The sequence below is a fragment of the Pomacea canaliculata genome, linkage group LG1 (genome assembly GCF_003073045.1).
Source record: "Pomacea canaliculata isolate SZHN2017 linkage group LG1, ASM307304v1, whole genome shotgun sequence".
Classification (NCBI taxonomy): Eukaryota; Metazoa; Mollusca; class Gastropoda; order Architaenioglossa; family Ampullariidae; genus Pomacea; species Pomacea canaliculata.
The window spans coordinates 27,766,234-27,784,454 of NC_037590.1; the positions used below are offsets into that span (position 1 = coordinate 27,766,234).

The following is an 18,221-nucleotide window of genomic DNA, read 5'->3' on the forward strand; positions in this document are numbered from 1 at the left end:
GTCTAGACAGCTATCGGTGTATTTTCTAGATAGTGATCAGTCTCTTAATTAGTAATCGAAGTGTTCCTCACACATTTATCAATGTATCGTCCAGACAGTTATCAAAACCTAGACGGTGTATGATTTAGACATTCATGTGTAACAATGATATAAAAACGGCACAATGTGTAATACTACAGTATCTTCACGTCCCATCACAATAATTTACAAATAAAGTTAAAATATTTTGTTTTCACCAAGTTGGTATCAGATAAGCCTTTCCCTTATCTCCCCCTCCCCCAAAAAATACCAAACCAAAACAACAACTACGACAATAACACACAGAGGTCAAAGAGAGAGAGAGGTGGGAAAGAGAGAGAGACAAAGAAAAAAGAAAGAGCTAGACTGACAGATTATAACTACCTTGAACACGACAACAACATTCACGACAAATGGCTTGCTAAAGTGCGAGGACTTGTAAGCTACACTGTAAGCTTTCCCTAATCAGATTTATTGTGGCCGACGCTACGCATTTCCGGTGAAGCGAGTGCCTTCTCTTGTTGACAAGAAGACTTCCTGAAGCAAAAGCTATTATCGTAATCGTGTTGAGACTTGCTTGTGAAAGGTGACCTGCGGAGTGAAAAATTTCAGTTTCTGTGAGAAGAATTCTCAGATGACTGTCACCTAATAGCATTAGGAACACTGTTGTCTCCTGTTGTCACCCATACCTAACAAACTCTTTTCGTCTCTTTCTGTCATGCACCATTGAACGCAAAGTGTACGTGTCGATGAACTTCATCTGACGTCTCTGCGTGAAGCTATTATGTTGTTGTGGCGACCTTATTGTACGTAATACGAGATTAGAGGAGAGGCACAAACTGTTGGCCGAGCTTGAGGAGGTCCATGGAGTTATATGTAATATGTAATGGAGTTATATGTAACTCTGTGAGCTATGGAATATAGGTTTCTGAAATTTTTCCTTAGGTCAGGAAGAAAAAAAATACAAACAAAAGATTGCTGTCTATCTGCGAAGACTAACGCTTAGTCTCTTGCGAAGTTCTCCGCTGTTAAAGTCTCGGCGAGCCTAAACAAAGAATGTGAATAAACCGGAAGCTTTGCCTCGTTTTAGTAGTTAACTGAAAAAAAAAATCGTCTGCCAGCAGTCCAGTAATAGAAGTTCGTGAGTTGACAGTGGTATACAAGCTCAAGCTGTAGTGTTTCCAGTTTATTGGCATTCAGTGGAGATCGAGGTCTACTGCTGGCTTTAAGAAAACTGCTAAATGGTTTGCCGAGACCTGGCAAGCTACAAATTCGCGAAAGGCTGAACTGGCTTTGGTAAACAGCCTGCAGTCTAAAGACTTAGGTCTGTAGAATCAGCAGTGTAAGGCTAAAAACAGCAAAGCATCAGACAGCGGCAGAGCTTCTTTTTCTTTCTTACTCTCCCTCTGTGAGACAGCCATTCCCAAGTGGTCTAGTGGTTAGGATTTCGCGCTCTCACCGCGACGGCCGGGGTTCGATTCCCCGCTTGGGAATATATATTTTTCTATCTCGATTTTTGTAGTATATATCGTGTAAAATGTTATCTGGTCAAGAACGTCTTACAGCAAATGTTCCACATTCAGTAAAAGTCTTTTCAATAGTTTGTATGTGATGATTGGTGCTCATATCTTTCTGTTTTCCCGTTTGCCTACTTGTCTTTTAGTCTGGCTATCTGTATGACTCACTGCTTACGTTCCTCGTCTGAGTCATCTTCATCTGTCATCCTGATTTGTTTCTGTCCTGTGGACCACTACCAGCACCATAATAGCGAGCTGGACTGTATATATTTCGGCGATGATTGAAGACTAGCTTGATTTTCGGTACAGCGATGTAAACTTTGTTGTTATTGTTTTATCCTCTGGAAAGATTGCCCTTCACCGACGTGTACTGTCGGCGCTTCTTCATGTAGGGGACATTACCTGACTAGTTTGGTTATAAGCGGGGAAGTGCATATTACGTCCCTTCTTTTATGTTGCTCTAGCAAATAATTTGACAAATGAACGAAAATTGAAATTAGATATATCTTTAGAACTGTGTGCTTTCCATGAGCAACTAGAACAACTGGTTTGCACATCTACATACATCTGCAATGTGCCAGCAGTAGCAGTAACAGCAGCAACAACAACAGCGCAATACCTCAGGTATCGAGCAGATTCTCTGAGATTAAACCCATTAGCACCCCAGGTATCTTTTAAAAATAGTCGCAAAATAAGAAATTCAGACGCCACATAACGATGAAGTCAAGAAACATAACGAAGAAAGCTGAGTGCCATTTATGCAAAGAAGCTGATCCTGATTATGTCCCATAAAACTTCTTCGAATAAACGAAATGGATTATGTCAGATCAAGTTAATTTAATAGCAGGATAACTCCATAAATGATTCGTATAAGTCAGAACTCATAAAAGATTATTGAAAAAAATAAAGTTAGTTAATAAAGAGTCTGTAAAGTAGATATAACTCGGATGACGACGGAAGAAAAGTTCAAAACACAGCGAGAGCACACAGACTTGTAAAGCACGAGTTTCGTGCCTCCATCATCGCGAGAGCTCTCAGATCCTTCGTCTGCTTTTCCCACTCACATTGCAGCATGTTCAATTGACGTGTGATACGTGTTATCAACTTATCAGACCTGACAACGATTCCGGGCTTTAGCGAAAATTGTTCTTTGCTTCAGCGATATTTCTGAATGTCAGGTTGCGTAAACCTGCATTTTTTTTTTTTATGAAACGTGGAGATCTGGTACGAGCGTCTCACGAAGTTAGCGGTCCAAGGGAGGCAACAACAATGAGTTTAGATCAGGGATGCACAACCTACGTCCCGCGGGCCGTCGACGCGGTGCCATCCGGCCCGCGAAACTTCTGCCCACAGTGCAGGAAATTGGCATGTTAGTAATAAAAGAAGACCTTAAAAAAAAAAAAAAAAAAAAAAAACGAAAAAAAAGGAAGAAGTATTTATCCCCACGTAGGGGCGTCTCTCAATCTTTTTTTCGATGGACGAACATTTCGATTCAGTGCTCTGACTTGGTGTCTCTACGATGAGGCCGGACATTCAGAAGTTGGTTTCGGGAAAACAACTTCAAATATCCCACTAATTAGTATATAATTAATGGTAAGTACAACTTGTTTCTAATAAAAAATGGTATCTGCTCTATTTTTTTTTTCCTTTTTGTATTTTTGCGGTGAAGTGGCCCGCGACACGGCTGTCCGAAATGGATATGCCCGCAGGCCGAAAAAGGTTGGGCATCACTGGTTTAGATTATATTAGGATTAGCTATTGTTTATGGTTTCATCTGTAATTTTTAACTTTACTAACATATACACTGTCCTAAAGCAGAGAACAGTTAAATTTCCAGAAGGGTTTGCTTTTCTCCCGACTAGTCAACTTCATATTAAGTGTTGTCATGGAAAGATCTCTTCGCTAACCACTGCGTGTAATCTGTACACGCAACCCAATTCATTAACACATCACGCCCTAGCCTTCACAATTGTAAGTTTATAGGTGTGAGTGTAGATTTTAGCTTTGTAAATTTTTACAGTAAGGGTTTAATTTTCCTTAAACATCATCAAATTCAAATTACAAATGTTGAAAATACTCTTTTCGCCTACTTGCTTCATTATTTTGTAAAGTACAGGCGCGCACGCGGTGCGCGCGCACACACACACATGCACGAACTTACACAGAGAAACACGTGGACAATCACATATTCTTGGCGCTAGAGGGATGCGGGGCTTTGAGCAAATAGAATTACGGGGCCTTTGGAAGCCGGCACAGCAAACGTTAGCACCGGGCCCCCATCAGGCGCGGTGCCTTGGGCGCTCGCTCCTGCTCACCCCCTTCCCTTCACCTAGCACCGGCTCTGTTTTTGGGAGGATATGCACATATGAAAACATCAGACAGACATGGCAGAAAGGACGGACAAGATGGACAAGCAGGACAGAACTCTAAACATCAGTCCACACAATGCTAGTCCTTTTTAGCTCCCTTCCCCTCTTTTCCGCTTATTGCTACTTTCTTACTCTTCCTTTGCAAAATCACGATACTCTCAGTCCTTGTTACTTATGTTTCTCTTTGAATTTTCTGTATTTGTCTTTTATTCATCATCTGTACTGTTGTTTATCCTTCGTTCATATGTTGTATAATCTTCTTTCCCTCGTATGTTGTCCAGGTTTCGTTCTTGTTCTTAAACCATGCTCCTAACGAGATTGAGTATGCGCTATATAAATATTTCGTTTATTATTATTAGACAAGACAATAGTTAGACAGGGCAGAGTAAATAAGATAGAGCGGTAGGGCAAAATAAACAAGATAGATAGGATAAATGGATGCGATAAGTAGATAGGACAGAAAGATCGAACAGATTGCTAGGAAACACACACAGACACACACAGGTATTTATGCAGATTTTCCATACAGCACACACACACACACACACACACACACACACACACACACACACACACACACACACACACACACACACACACACACACACACACACACACACACACACACACACACAATATGCATTAAAGCACTTTTATTGTGTTTACATGTAGGATGGTACTAACTTTGAAAGAGATAATAGGTCATCAGGGAACGATTCCTCTCCTACCCACCCCCACCTTCTAGTAGACAATTGTTTCTGTTCGCGCCGTAAAGGCTTTTACTGGCGATATGATCATGGTGGAGACCAGCACTGCACATGCATGGCGTCTCCAGAGTGAACGCTTACGTAGCATTCACAGCGTGAACACTTTGTGGCCAACGGCCGTGGTGCGTGGACCGTCTGACGACACATCCCCACGAGGGCGGTATGGACAGAATGGATTATTAAGGGTCACGTGACTTATCAACTGGCACCGCTTATATTACACTCTTCTGACACCCGAAACCACAAGTTAAGCACTACGTGTATGCCACTAACAATCGCTATCGACATGCAGACTATGTCGCTAATGTTACTAACAATCGCTATCGACAAGACTATGCCACTAATATTAATAACAATCGTTATCGACAAGCAGACTATGCCGCTAATATTACTAACAGTCGCTATTGACTATGCTGCTTATACTACTGACAAGAGAAGGGGTCGGTAGATATCGTCTGATATTTGAATAAATACAACAAGAGCTGATGTGATGTAAAAATTAATCTACAGAATAAATTCAGTGCTCGAATGTATCGCGAGAAAGTTGTAAGATGCCATTCGAAGACAGAGCTTGCCCATTAGAACGTGTCTCAAGAGGTAGGACGGTTAAGTCGGTTTCGAGAAGCGCAGAAGTTATCCACAGAACTAGGTCGTTCTGTCCCGACCTGTAGTAACAGTTTGAAGCAGAGCTGTCGTAGCAACAGTAGTCTGACGGACGGGTCGTCTCCATCACTGGAATCTGCTGTCACGTGATAAGACCAGAAGACAAGACGACATCGGTTAATATTATATCTCAAAAGCATTATTGTTATGAATCGCAGCACTGGCTACGAATGTTATAATTATCATTATTGTTATGAGTGATTGGACCAGAACACTGGCTATATATATTATAATTGTCATTATTGTCACGAGCTATGTACCCGAGAGTTTGACTTGGACTAGGCTGCTCGTGACTTCGTGACAAAATTTCTATGTTGGCTGCGAAGTGGACCGCGTGATGAGGTCTGATGATAGATTTGCTTGGTCTGTTAAAAGTTTTGTAAACTATGTCAGAAATAATATTTTTGAAAATTTGAAGCAATCTTTTATTGTATTATGATGACCACAAACTTTGTTAAAATTTTACCTAATTAATAACCAGCCTCGTTCTCTGAGATTATTAAGTCAAGCTTTTAGTTTCATTCATGTCAACCGTCAATTAAAAAATATGAAAAACATCGTTTATTTTCTTTGAAGAATTGAAACTCATGACAAAAGTAGCAGACAAAAGAATCCTACACAAGATAGAACATCTCTAATGGTTTTGTCTTCATTGTCACAATCGATACTGTTCAAAATTATTAATACAATCGTCATATGTCGATGCTCAACTTAAACTTACCGTAGGTAGATTAAAAGAAGAAAGCCATTTAAAGTTCACCAAGAGCCAGGAATAAACTGACATTTAAAGCTCGAGAAAAACTAGTAAAAAGGTTAGACTCTTATTTAAACTGTAATAAAAAAGGAAAGAAAATAACAACAGTTAACACCAAGAAAAAGACAATGAAGTGAGAGGGAAGTGTAAAGGTTTACCTCTAATCACAATTCTATGTGAATCCCGTTTGATGCGCGGGGCACCGTGACTGCCAGACCCACAGAGACTGACAAGGAGGATCAAAGCAGCAACCTTCAGCAGCAGTGACGTGCGGATGCCAGGGGCAGACATGGCTGAGTGTCACGTGAGGTTAGCGATGCCGAGTGACTACTGGCTGTGACGTGCAGCTGCTGGACCCTCGCGGGAGCTGGCGGTGGGCTGCGACTTCTGGAAACCGACTTCCATTCGGCTTTTATCAGCGAGTTTTGGCCAGTCGGCGTACTCTTGCTACACATCCCCCCCCCTTTTTTTTTTTTGGAGAATGGTCGGTGACTAATCTCTGCAACTCTTGATGCTTGCATGCATGTCTGGTCTGTCTGGCTGGCTGCCTGTATGCATGTCAGGTCTGTCGATTTGTCTGGCTGCCTGTTTGTTTACCTGTCTGTTCCTAAGCAAGCATGCATACCTTTAATTTCCACGTGTATGCTTTGTAAGACTTTAATAACGTTTTAAGCTCTCTGTACCATTTTGTCTCTTTGGGTATCTATGTTTTATTTGCACTGTTCTCCCTCTCTATGCTCCCGCTCTCTCTATTTCTCGTGTTCTCGCCATGCCATTGCCCTTCCCGTGTTCATCAATGATTGATGCTGATCCCCGGGTGGCCATTGTTTTTACATCCTTTTCCTATTCATCTGCGGTAATGCAATACTTAATGTAACAATTGTGTGGCTTTGTTTTGGTTTGTTACAAAAAAACTTTTTTGAATATAGGTAATTTTATAACAGCGGTGACCTCGCCATCATCATACAAAAGTGGATTTGATCCTCCCACAAATAGCATCTGTATTGTATGTCTCTACATTGACTGGGCGACTGCTAGGGAGGCGGTTTGTGAAAATTAAAAAAAAAAAAAAATAGAAACGCTTAGTTTGTTCCTTGATTTTACTTGTGGACAGTTCACGTCAAAATCATCATAAACCGTATTTTTACATCTTTACTTCTTCATCAAGACTAATTACTCCAAACTCATCATCTGATATAAATTTTCCTTCGCAGTACGACGAGCGGCGTGTAGCCCATGCAGCTCACACATCACTGGAGAGCGACAACCCGCTTCAGAAACCAAGAGCAAAGAACTGGGGCTGGTGACACACACAGATTGTCTCCCTTTAGTCTGGCAGTCACGTGAGGAGGTCAGTGGGCGAGGTGTCGCACTCGCACCGCGCCGTCAGGCTGTTAATCTGGGTGTTGTTTTACAATAACCCTTCAACACATTCTCTGAATAATTGTGTGTGGATGCAGGATAAATAGTAAAATATATCAGTTTGGAATATACATGTCGGTAATGGGATATCAGTTAATCACTACCCACGCTCGGGTAAAAAACCCGAGGTGGCGTAAGTACTGTCATGTACACCTTTCTCAACAGAAGGACGCGAAAATTAAAAGTAGAAGGAGTGAATGACCGAGATTACAGGTACACAAACAGGTGAAAGGCAGGAGGCTGTGCGCAATCCTCGCACTGAGTAATCCGGAAAAGACCTGCCGCCCGCGGCTGCGACATGATACTTCGTATAGAGTGATGTCCCTTTCTCCCTGCTGACGTCACTGGGGGTTAGTTTATAGATGTCTGGAGTTTTCTTTGTTTTGTAACTCTCGTATTGTGTGTCATTTGCAAGGGCACAAGCACAGTTCTAGAAGGTCGGAATGGGTTTCGTAAGGTTTTGACTCAGAGGAAGTTTAATGTTGAGTGTTGCGACAGCGGTTCATGAATGAGAGACAAAGAACTGTCTTCTTGATCGTTCGTTCTGTGTATAACGGTCAAGCTATTGCAGTCGTGAATATAAATGTAAGAAAATGCGTTTCCCAGTTACTTTGATTACATCTCTCTTTTTGTGTGACTTTTTCACTTCGTTATTAGGAGGATAGTGAGTTTTCGTACTGAGGCAAACAAACTTGAATGACCCACGTATTTATTTTGATAACCCCTGTCTCTACCTCAAGTAGACACACACACCCACCCACGCACGCACGCACGTACAGCTTTTTGCATGGATCATATATAATCCCGGAATCAGATGGGGATTTGCACAATACGAACTAACATTAGACATGAGCCACACGGTATGTTGTAAGTAAACTGGAATTTTCCAAGAATGTTGAGCATTGTAGGGCTTCTGAGGAAGTTTTCTGTTACAACTATGTGTGAAGATCACTGCTTTCTGTGATAGCTTATCTGAAGTAGTTAGGTTTCGATGAAACACCCAATGAAGTAGTCTGGTTTCTATGACAACTATATCTCAGCCGTGGGGCTTTCTATCTGGAATTCGTCATCTAATGACTTATGGCATTGCACCGAGAATTATGCTTTCCCCGCACTGATTGCCATCAAGCAGTAACGGTCAAAACCCCGCGGACAACGGGACTTTTACACCATATCTCATTACGACTACGGTGTCGGCTCCATTGCATCTGTCAGGAACAGATGGGGTGAGCTGTTCTATCACTGGGACTATTATTTTAACCCCGCGTGCATGTCAAAGGCCAAAGTCTGTAGAATTTATATGTGAACAACTCTGTTTTATATTGCATTTAGGTCTTGTCTACTCTACCTCAAAGTCCAGATATTCTTCGCTGGACATCCTAATGTCAGGTATGAGGGCTGATCTTGGACTGGTTACAGAAGATGATCACCTGTACCATCAGTGAATGGCAATTAACTCGCTACAGTCGTGGCTTTGGCGAGCGTTAGACATGAGGACAGGATGACTTTAATCAATGGAAAAAAAAGTTCGTCAACACTATTTTGAAAGACGGCAACACTCATTCCTAAAATGAAAACTTACCCATTGTAAAGTAGGACGCTTAAATGAAGAACGATGTCCTGTCTGACACTCACACAAAGGTGTGACCTATGTCTGACACTCATACAAAGGTGTGACCTATGTCTGACATATTTCTACAACAGACGAAAATGTGCCATTTCAAGCAAAGACCGATGCACATAGTAATAGCATGCAGAACTATGTACAGGTATTGAAGCAATTGAAGCAGATATTGAAATCTCAAAAAATTAAATATTTTGTGTTTCTGAATCTGATAAACTGGTTTCAGTTTTTAATAAGTAGAATAGTTCTATTTTTAACTCAAATGTTTTCATTAGGTTTAGCAGCAGAGGTTTCGTTTTCTAGTCAGTGATAAGGTTCCGGTATCCCCGGGGTTGACTAACCGCTTGGCAATCGAAAGGCGATCCAACGATTTGTCGGTATTTGGTGAAATCACTGGTTGGGGAACAGACTGCAAGAAACACCGGGTATCGACTACCACAGCCAGGCCTCAAACATCTTTTTTTTTCCACCACCCATCGTATGGCAGCTGTTGACACAGTTCTGACCTGACGGCAGCTTTCTTGCACAAACTCGTTCAGTTCACCGACTGTCGTGAATCCACTAATGATGAGTGGACGAACAACCATAAAGCTCGTCGGGAAAGGATCGGCAGCCAGGCCTAGGTGTTCTTTGTCATTCAACACAAACTATTTGACCCACGTTACAAGTGGCACGTAAGACGACGGTTAGAAAGCTTTGGGTTGGGTTTATTTACTGTCACAGTCTGTTGAAAGCTGTGTATGGATGTGTGGGTGGGTAACTTGTGCGCAGCTAAAACATATTTTTTGAAACGGTATATCACCACTGAGTCTTTCGATCAGTCGTGAATAACAGAGGTGAATTAGTTCTTTCGAATCTTGCGGGGGAATATTTTACTGGTTACCGTATTTACCCAGTTCTGTCTAACAGTCTGTCTTCGGTGTCAGTTCATTTGCTTTGTGCAAACTGGTGTCACAGCCGCGGTCCGCCACGCAAGAGGTCACCTGGCTCCAGATTGACGGCTACCACGCAGCACTCAGCTAATCTGTTTGTATTTAAATAAACTACTTGGTGCTAACCATCCATGCAGCTAGCTTCTAGGGATGCATCGTGCACCTGGCCCCAAACGTTACTGATGTGTTAGTTAATTAATACCTGTTTAGCCAAGTGAGTGACGCTCTCCGTCTTATTCTTGTCCTTCCATATTTGTCCATTTGTCATCCTTTCAGTAATTTAACAACAACAGACTGAAAAGTATTCGTCAGTCATTTTCTGGTGTCCGTAGTTCGTTCTGAACAGCTACCATCGACGGTGAAACTGAAGACTAGAGACAACGTTGTGTCACGTTGTGCCAAGTCACGTGGAAGCTGCGCGGACCCTCGCGACACTATCTCAGCAACAGTTGGAGATTCAAATCGAGCGAGACGAGGACTGGTACGGGAACAGGTGGCGCCATGGAAACGTACAAGTCACCTGCCAACGTTCGCAACAATGCAACCTTTTCATTTGTACACAATAAAAATGTCTTCGTATTATGACCAGCCTCGCAACTGTGTTAAAGGAAATGACTGAAGGAATGAATCAACGAACGAAAGAATGAATCAGTGAATGACTTTCTTTATGTGCCTGCACTCTGCTTTCTTGTGAAATCTTTTCACCGCTGACGGTATGTGACTGACTCATCCCCTCGCATGACCTGGTTGTCCCCTACCTTTAATTCTCTGCACAGCAATTCATAGTCGAGGTATTTTGATTAGAGTACGTTTGTGTGTAAACCACACGCAGCGCGACATCCTCGTTTGTCAGGTGTGAACAGCTGCCAAGGCCAGGTACGTCACACACCCGGACACATACTCAGGTGCTCTAAATTGTAGGACCCCTCTGTCGACTTAAATCTTGGGTTGGGTTCCTCCCACTCAAGCCATTTTGTAAAATGAAGAGCTAACCAGTGCTTACTTTCTCAACACACCTGTGGCGAGTCCTGTGAAAAGCTTGTCACGTTTACCTGCTTAGCTCCTACAGGTAGGTTTGTGTTTGTTTACGTAATCTTCTAAACCTAGTTTGACTGAAGTTAATAACAGCATTGTTAAGTCACGAACAAACACGAATTAAAGATAGTTTCGTGTCATCGCTGCGTGGCTGTTAATTTGAGACAAATCCCACCTGTTGAGCTGGACACAACAGGTAAACAGGACTTCCCCAACAAATCGGTTTTTGAGTCGATCGAGCGATTGTGAAGATGGCGTCCAGGAAAGGAGGAGTCTTATCGAACTCAGCTGTGAGATGAAATTGTATTTTGCCGAGAAAAGTAGGTTGATCCTGTGTTCCGATAATAACATGTAGTAAATATCTTTCTCGAGAAAAATTATGTGAAGGTGGCAACGAAGATTCCATTGGTCGTTGCTGGACTTACAGTCTAAGACAAATTGTTCAAAAGCATCATTCAGGTGTTGTGGTGGTGGGCCAGACACTCGGTGTCACCTGCGGTGAGAAAATGATTAAAACACCACGTCGTGCTACTGTTTTTATCACATAAAACAATCCTCATAAAGTGTACATTTGTTTCAGAGAAGAAGCCAGGCAGTTATTGCAGGCTGCACATATTTGTAAAGTGCGGGACACAGACGGAATTGGGACACGTTTCCTGTGGACACCTTGTGTTCTGTGTCGTGCATCAGGGGACAAGCCGAGCCTTATCATCCTCACCAGGGGCTCGCGGGTGTTGGCTATCAGACGGCGGCAACATCAATGTCAGTGCATTTTCATTAATAATTATGCGTATATAAACATGCTACATTTCAAAGTATGATCATATCCATATCAAGAGTTTGCATTTACAATTCTAATTTCACTCCCAGCCGGCCTGTCGGACTACCTGCTTGCCTGTCAGTCCGTCTGTCTCTCTGTCACGAGTGTACATGCACGGGCATTTCTTTGCTCTCTCCTTTCACCTCCCTTGTCGCCCTCGTCCCTCCCTTTCTCTTATGTCTCGGTTTCCCTCTGTTTATCTCCCCACTCCACCCCAACATCTATGTTAAATAAAACCATAACAGCTCGCATATCAACATTCCCAAAGACCTATCTTGGGATGTGTCGTACAGAGAGACAATCAGTCCGATTTGCGACGCTGCATGGCGCATGCGTCACACCTGTTTGTCGTAGCGACTGCTGTACGGCACCGGATGTGCTTGAAGCACGAGATGGATATTGCCATTCTCCCTTACCCCGCCGCTGTGCATGACATGTCTCATCATCGGGCTGAGTAAACAGCCTCAGGGCATCCCATTTGCTGTCTACTATTTATAATCTTGTTGTCGTGTTTATACATATTTAACGAATAAAATATGTCAGAGATACCGCGACGACAATATCTGCTGCACAGGCTGGTCATAGAATGTAAATGTGTACCTGGACAGCAGACATCAAAACTAAAATATCTTTGTGTCAAAGGTTATTTTCTGCTTTTGTGTCAAAGGTTATTTTCTGCCTGTGCTGTGTCACGGTAGTTGTGAAACACCTTCAGTGTGTTGCTAGTAACGGTATCAAGGTATCACGTAGTCGTCAGCCGAGCTCCAGGATGTCCCCTCCCCCCTAACGGCCACCTGTGTTTTTACATTTTCATCAGCAATCATTTTGTCTTGTAATCTGTCGTTTCTTTATTGTGTTCTGAGCAGGACATGATGTGCTTGAAAGTAAATGATAGAATTTCCAAGCTAATGACAAATCATTGGGTAATGATTGCAGCTTTCTTGCAAGACTTAGATGAGTGTTTATACCAAACATGACAGGCCGTTCTTTCTTTAAGAATTTATAATCCAGATTACGACTGAATACATAAAAACATCTTTATATTTGATTACCACACAACTGGATACCAAAGTCGGCCTCAGGACAGAGAATGTCACACAGTTAATCAGGGATAAGGATACAGATAGTTTATACATTAATATCGTGACTGACAAACAGTCACCGAAACAAGTGAGGCTCGAGTAGGCGGCTACTCAAGGCTGTTGTTATTTATTTCAGAGATTAAAGCCATGGCTCACTGGTCACAATGGTTCAATTTAGACGACCCAGGCAATGGTGATGGCGACTTTGAAACCTTGGAACGAATTCAGGTAGACAAGACATTATATGAACGCTCTCTTTATCATCTGTACTCAGTCCACTGCTTTGGTGTCCACAAACAAATAACATTCTAAACTCCTGTAGAGAAAGAGTTGAGAGGAAACTATGCAGCGCTAGTCTTATACTAGACCCACATAAGTACACACATATAGGCTTACATACATATACATAATACATACATGCACACATTTCTTCTTTAACCTTCCTTATCCTTTTTCTACTTCTTTTTGTCTGCCACTTTCCCCTAATAAAGGATAAGTTGCACGCTGGTTGCAGGAATATCAGAACGTGTGTCCCGTTAGCTATCACGTGACGGGGGCACAGTGCCAGTTCGTTGGTTCCAACACCACCTTCGACTCCAGTTCGGCGGCGCAGTCCGCGGTGGACGTGCTGATCCAGCCATGCACCGTGTACGGTCTCATCTGCTTGAACAGCATGCAGCCATCCAACATGTGCCACGACTACAGAGTGCGCTTCATGTGTCAGGGTCAGCAACAGACACCAGTTGATGTTACTGAGTAGCCCACGTGATGGTCACGTAGACAATTGATAGCCATTAACCATTCTTGTCAGATCATTGTGTCTTTTTTGTGATTATGGGCTGATCGCAGCTTTGAAGTGAATACATTCGAAGTATTATTTATGTTCAAAGAATGCTCAGAGATAAGAAGGTTCTTGCTAGCGATTCAGTAAATTATCTGAATCGTAAATGACTGAACAAAAATGATCGTTTCTTCCGTTACAGAAAATGACGTTCCGGGAAACAGCGGGCGAAGAGGCCCTCAACTCCTAGTCGATTCCAGAATCTACCTGACGTTCCTGGCGGTGCCTCTCATCATCTGCTTCATTCGCATCTTCTGGGTCTTTGTGTACAAAAAATACTGCAAGCAGCCGCAGCGGCGAAACATCAATCGTCGAAGTGTCAGCACCAACAGCGATGCCAGCGAGTCTTCTGAGGCGAGTGACGATGATTCCATGACATCATCGCTGGCCCACCCGCCGCCCTCATACTCAGACCTGTTCGGAACCACCCACCCAGCCAGGGTGTTCGCAATCTCTCGCGGCAGTCTGGTCCGGCAGTGCAGCAAGTGTCAGCACTACACTGACTTCGGCGCCAGCAGCGCCATCTTCAGCACCGGTCCCAGTCCAGCCGATGAACTCGCGATGACCTCTGGGAATGATGGCTCAGGCGCTGCTGGGACCAGGGTGCCGGCAAGTGATATCACCAGTGGAGAGACGATCGTCTACTCTGGCGACCCTTCCGAACATTTTGACCAAGGTGGCATCAGCGGTTTCAATCCGCAGCTGGCCGTTCGCGCTGACCAGGAACACCCGGGGTGGGTGCATACTGCCGCACAGTCTGGGGCTTCTGTAGCACCTCCCCCGCTCCCTCAGCTTGTAGCGACAGACACGTGTCCGTGTGCGTGTCACACCGGTGGCCACGACAACCTGGCCTTCGTCTGCAGCTCACCTGCAGATGGCGCTGGCGGGGTCCCACATCCTGGGATGCATATGCCACTGTTCTCGAGGGTCGACTCGGACACGTCCTTCAGGTCGGTGACAGACAGCCTCCCAGACTACGACCAGGCTCTGGAGATTCTAAAGAAAAGCCACGATGTCGGCCGCAGTGAAGACAGTTGTGTGTGATCGACACTGATATAGTCTGGAAACATGCTCGGACCACCAATGTCCCTCAGTGGATGATCATCCAGTTGCGGTATATTTTACTAGCATGGCTCTCATTCCATGAGATTACATGCCTTTGGTGCCTCATAAACAGAAAACGCTTTTCATGTCCCACGATGGAACATGTCTTTTATGTACTAGAGAGAGAGAGAAAGTATGTGTGCGGCCATCTTGTTAGACAGACGTAGAATTTCCTTCAGTACAATCCTGTGGATTGACAGATGACTGGTTGTGACATCCCAGCTATGTTTATTAAGAAATAAGCCTAAACATCTTGCTGCAGTTTTTAAACGGTGTGACTGAACGATATCTTCAGTAGACTCTTAACAGAAATGAACTAACGTGAGGTACCTCATACTCTCATCACTGGCTGAGAAGACGGGAGGATGAGTTAAACGTATCAAATCAAGCTTTAAACTGCGGGAGAAAACAATCCTCCAGGTCAAAGAGTGAACTGGTTGAAAGAAAGGCGTGCGATGTTTTCATGAACATGTAACGGTTGTGGTCATCGTCCGTATCGGTCAACGCATGTCACGTGATGTTTGTCCTAATTGACCGAGTATGGCATGGTTCCCCACACTGACAAGTTGGTCACCACACTTGCAGCTGTAACAGTCTGTTTTGAAGATAATATTATCCTGTACAGGACTGAGCCTAGTAAAAATAACCGGAATGTCGTAACTGTCATACTACTCATCTGACCTCTGACGTCAGAGCCATTTGCCCTCTCCCCCTTTCCCTCTTCTCAATAGTCCTTTTAAATGGATGCCTTAACCTCGGAGCAGCTAATGTTTCTGGTTGCACACATGTTATTTTCATTTTTAATGAAACTTCAAGGTCCTGTCCTGTAAGCTATAATTTATTTTTCAATTATACAGTGGTGCGAAACCCGAGCGTTTGTGGCGCGTTGACGGCGAAGCTCCGCTGATGTTGTTGCGCGAAGTAAAGTCCCTCCACCACACCCTCGACAATAAAATCTCGCCGTCAACACTAGGTCTGACGCAAGGTCGCAGTCTGATTGCTCTCGTCAGCCACTCGAGCAACTTTACAGCCTGTCAGCTTTTGCCAAAACGAGTTAGAGACAGCCTCGATGAAGGTGGTCACAACGAGACAACAACATTTAAGAAGGACGCGTTGTAGTCAATGAAGACGAAGAATTACCTTTGGAGATATTTTATGTATGTCTTTAAAAGATTTCATCCCTTTCACTATCTTACGGAACATTTAAAGCAAACCAAGAAAGTCATGTTCTGTTGTCCTGAAAGTGGTTATACGGTCTTGATTTGATAGCAGCCCTTTACTAGAGTTCATCACGTTCGCAGCCTTATCATGCCGAGTTCCGACTGCAAGATGCTGAAACCTAGCCATGTGCATGGAAATGAACTTGAGGGTGAACTTTACTACAATTTGCTTTTATCTGTTATACGTTTTATCTATTGTATGGACATTCAAAACTTCCACAAGCAGAGCTGTGAGTTAAAAGAGTGATGTGTGTGCGTGCGCGTGTGTAGTTGTGGTTAACTTCTTGAACCTTTTGAATTACATTACATACATGGATTAAAGCGCCGGTGTTTCCTGTAAACAAATCTCTTTTAAAAAGGTCCCAAAGATAAAATATATCTTCTGTAAAATCATCATAAATCAAAAGACTGTACTAAACAATGTGGATGCGCTGTGATCTGCAAGATTGCACTATTCGGTGCTAGCATGGTTGTATTTTCAATTCTGTGTTAGTATGGTTGTATTTCCCATCCTGTGCTAACATGACTTTACTTTCCATATCGCCCCAACACACACAACGACAGACTTGTTTCCAGCAAGATGTTTCTTTCTCTTGATATGCCTCACAGAAATTCCTTGAAATGAAAAAAATGCTGCTGAGTCGAAATGATCATAATGGCGATGACAATAGTGTTGGTTCGTGATGCTGATGAATGTAATAGCGATGCTCGTTATGGTGGAAGTGACTAATCTCTGTGTGTCTATGGACTATGCTCGTATTGAGGGACGTGTAGGGCTCGTCTGTGGGAATGTGAGAAGGTGGGAGAGAGAAGAGAAGGAGAGAGAAGCAATTCGAATTGTTAACGGGCTATTATGTAATGCCCATATACACTATTTTGCTGCATAATTCGGTTTACTCCTATTAAAAGTACTCGCTGCAACTGATATCTGTTTTCAAACAGTAACAGGGCTTCTGCTAAGGCTAAATTCTTTGGGGTCCCAGGGACCCCTTCTTCAGATTTTTAAGGGGTCCCTGTTCTTCGCCCAAATTTGAAGGGGACCCCATTGACGAAAATTGAAGGGGTCCTCCGAACTTTTAATGCGTACTGTACGCAATTTTTTGCGTAAGCAGAAGCCCTGAGTAACAAGCTTTTCAAACATTCATTGTATTCATTTATATCAGGTGAGGAAAATAGTAAACTATATTTAAAGGAACACGACAAGATGGCTTTGATGTGATATACAGCAATAAACAACTGACGTCACAGCAGCAAGTATGTAAGTGAGTGAGTTTGTGGTGTGTAGCTAGACTTTTATTGCATATATATCTTTAGGCTGAGACTGTGAATGACAACGTGCATGTATTCAGTAAGCATATGCATCTTTAAAACCAAACTGAAAAACTTAAGAACGAGTTCTTACCTGAGTGCGTGCGTGCACCTGTGTGTGTGTGTGTGCGCACGTGCAGTTTTCGTGAGTACATGAGATTAATGCGCGCTTGAACGAGCAACGACCAGACAAGGAGTATTATTATCGTTTTTCTTCATCCTGCTTCTACTTTCCTGATTAGTCTTCGTTTTCATTGCCGTTATCACTGACATTACCATGCACTTAAAAAAGTCAAAATATGATTGTTTGCCTCAAAACGAGTAAAATAACAGAATACATTAACAGTTTAAAAATGGTTTTAGAGTAAAATAGTGATTGGAAAAAGTCCCCACCATATATTTGGAGGTGTTCGTGAAAGTATTCGCGTTATCCATGCAACTAACCTTTGACTTTTGGCATCTAACCCCATGATCATATTTTTTCACATCACCGCACTACCTGCCTGTCGGCCGCTGTAATGGTAGCGAGGTTAGTGCACACACGAATGATATTAAATCTACTGAACCATTCTAACATTTGAGTTTTCTTGTCTTTCTGATTTCCACATTTTCGAGATATTTTTGTGGTCTGACAGGATCATGTAATAAAGGGGAGACTATGCACGACACACAGTCGTGGACTGACAGAGACACCAATGGTAGGACGGGTGAATAAATACATTGAAAGCTTGCGACAACTTAGAGA

At 43.0% G+C, this 18,221-nt stretch overlaps 1 protein-coding gene, 1 long non-coding RNA gene and 1 other non-coding gene across 4 annotated transcripts; 2 read left to right on the forward strand and 1 right to left on the reverse strand.

Annotated features, from left to right (window-relative positions):
* The first annotated feature begins 1,439 nt into the window (after window positions 1-1,439).
* Window positions 1,440-1,511, forward strand: Trnae-cuc. Its single transcript has one exon. It is a non-coding gene; the product is annotated as a tRNA-Glu (tRNA).
* A 3,029-nt stretch (window positions 1,512-4,540) lies between these two features.
* On the reverse strand, window positions 4,541-7,371 carry LOC112566229. 2 transcript variants are annotated; one of them, XR_003099540.1, is made up of 2 exons: window positions 6,247-7,371; window positions 4,541-5,413 (listed from the first exon to the last, which is right to left on the reverse strand). It is a non-coding gene; the product is annotated as an uncharacterized LOC112566229 (long non-coding RNA). The 2 variants fall into 2 exon arrangements; XR_003099539.1 differs by having other exon boundaries at window positions 4,541-5,410; window positions 6,247-7,055.
* Window positions 7,372-10,612: 3,241 nt separating this feature from the next.
* On the forward strand, window positions 10,613-17,415 carry LOC112572815. The gene is made up of 5 exons (XM_025252716.1): window positions 10,613-11,135; window positions 11,682-11,863; window positions 13,140-13,231; window positions 13,518-13,728; window positions 13,987-17,415. Exons 3-5 carry the CDS (start codon window positions 13,151-13,153, stop codon window positions 14,886-14,888), a joined length of 1,194 nt encoding a protein of 397 aa, XP_025108501.1. The 5' UTR covers window positions 10,613-11,135; window positions 11,682-11,863; window positions 13,140-13,150; the 3' UTR covers window positions 14,889-17,415.
* The last annotated feature ends 806 nt before the right edge of the window (window positions 17,416-18,221 follow it).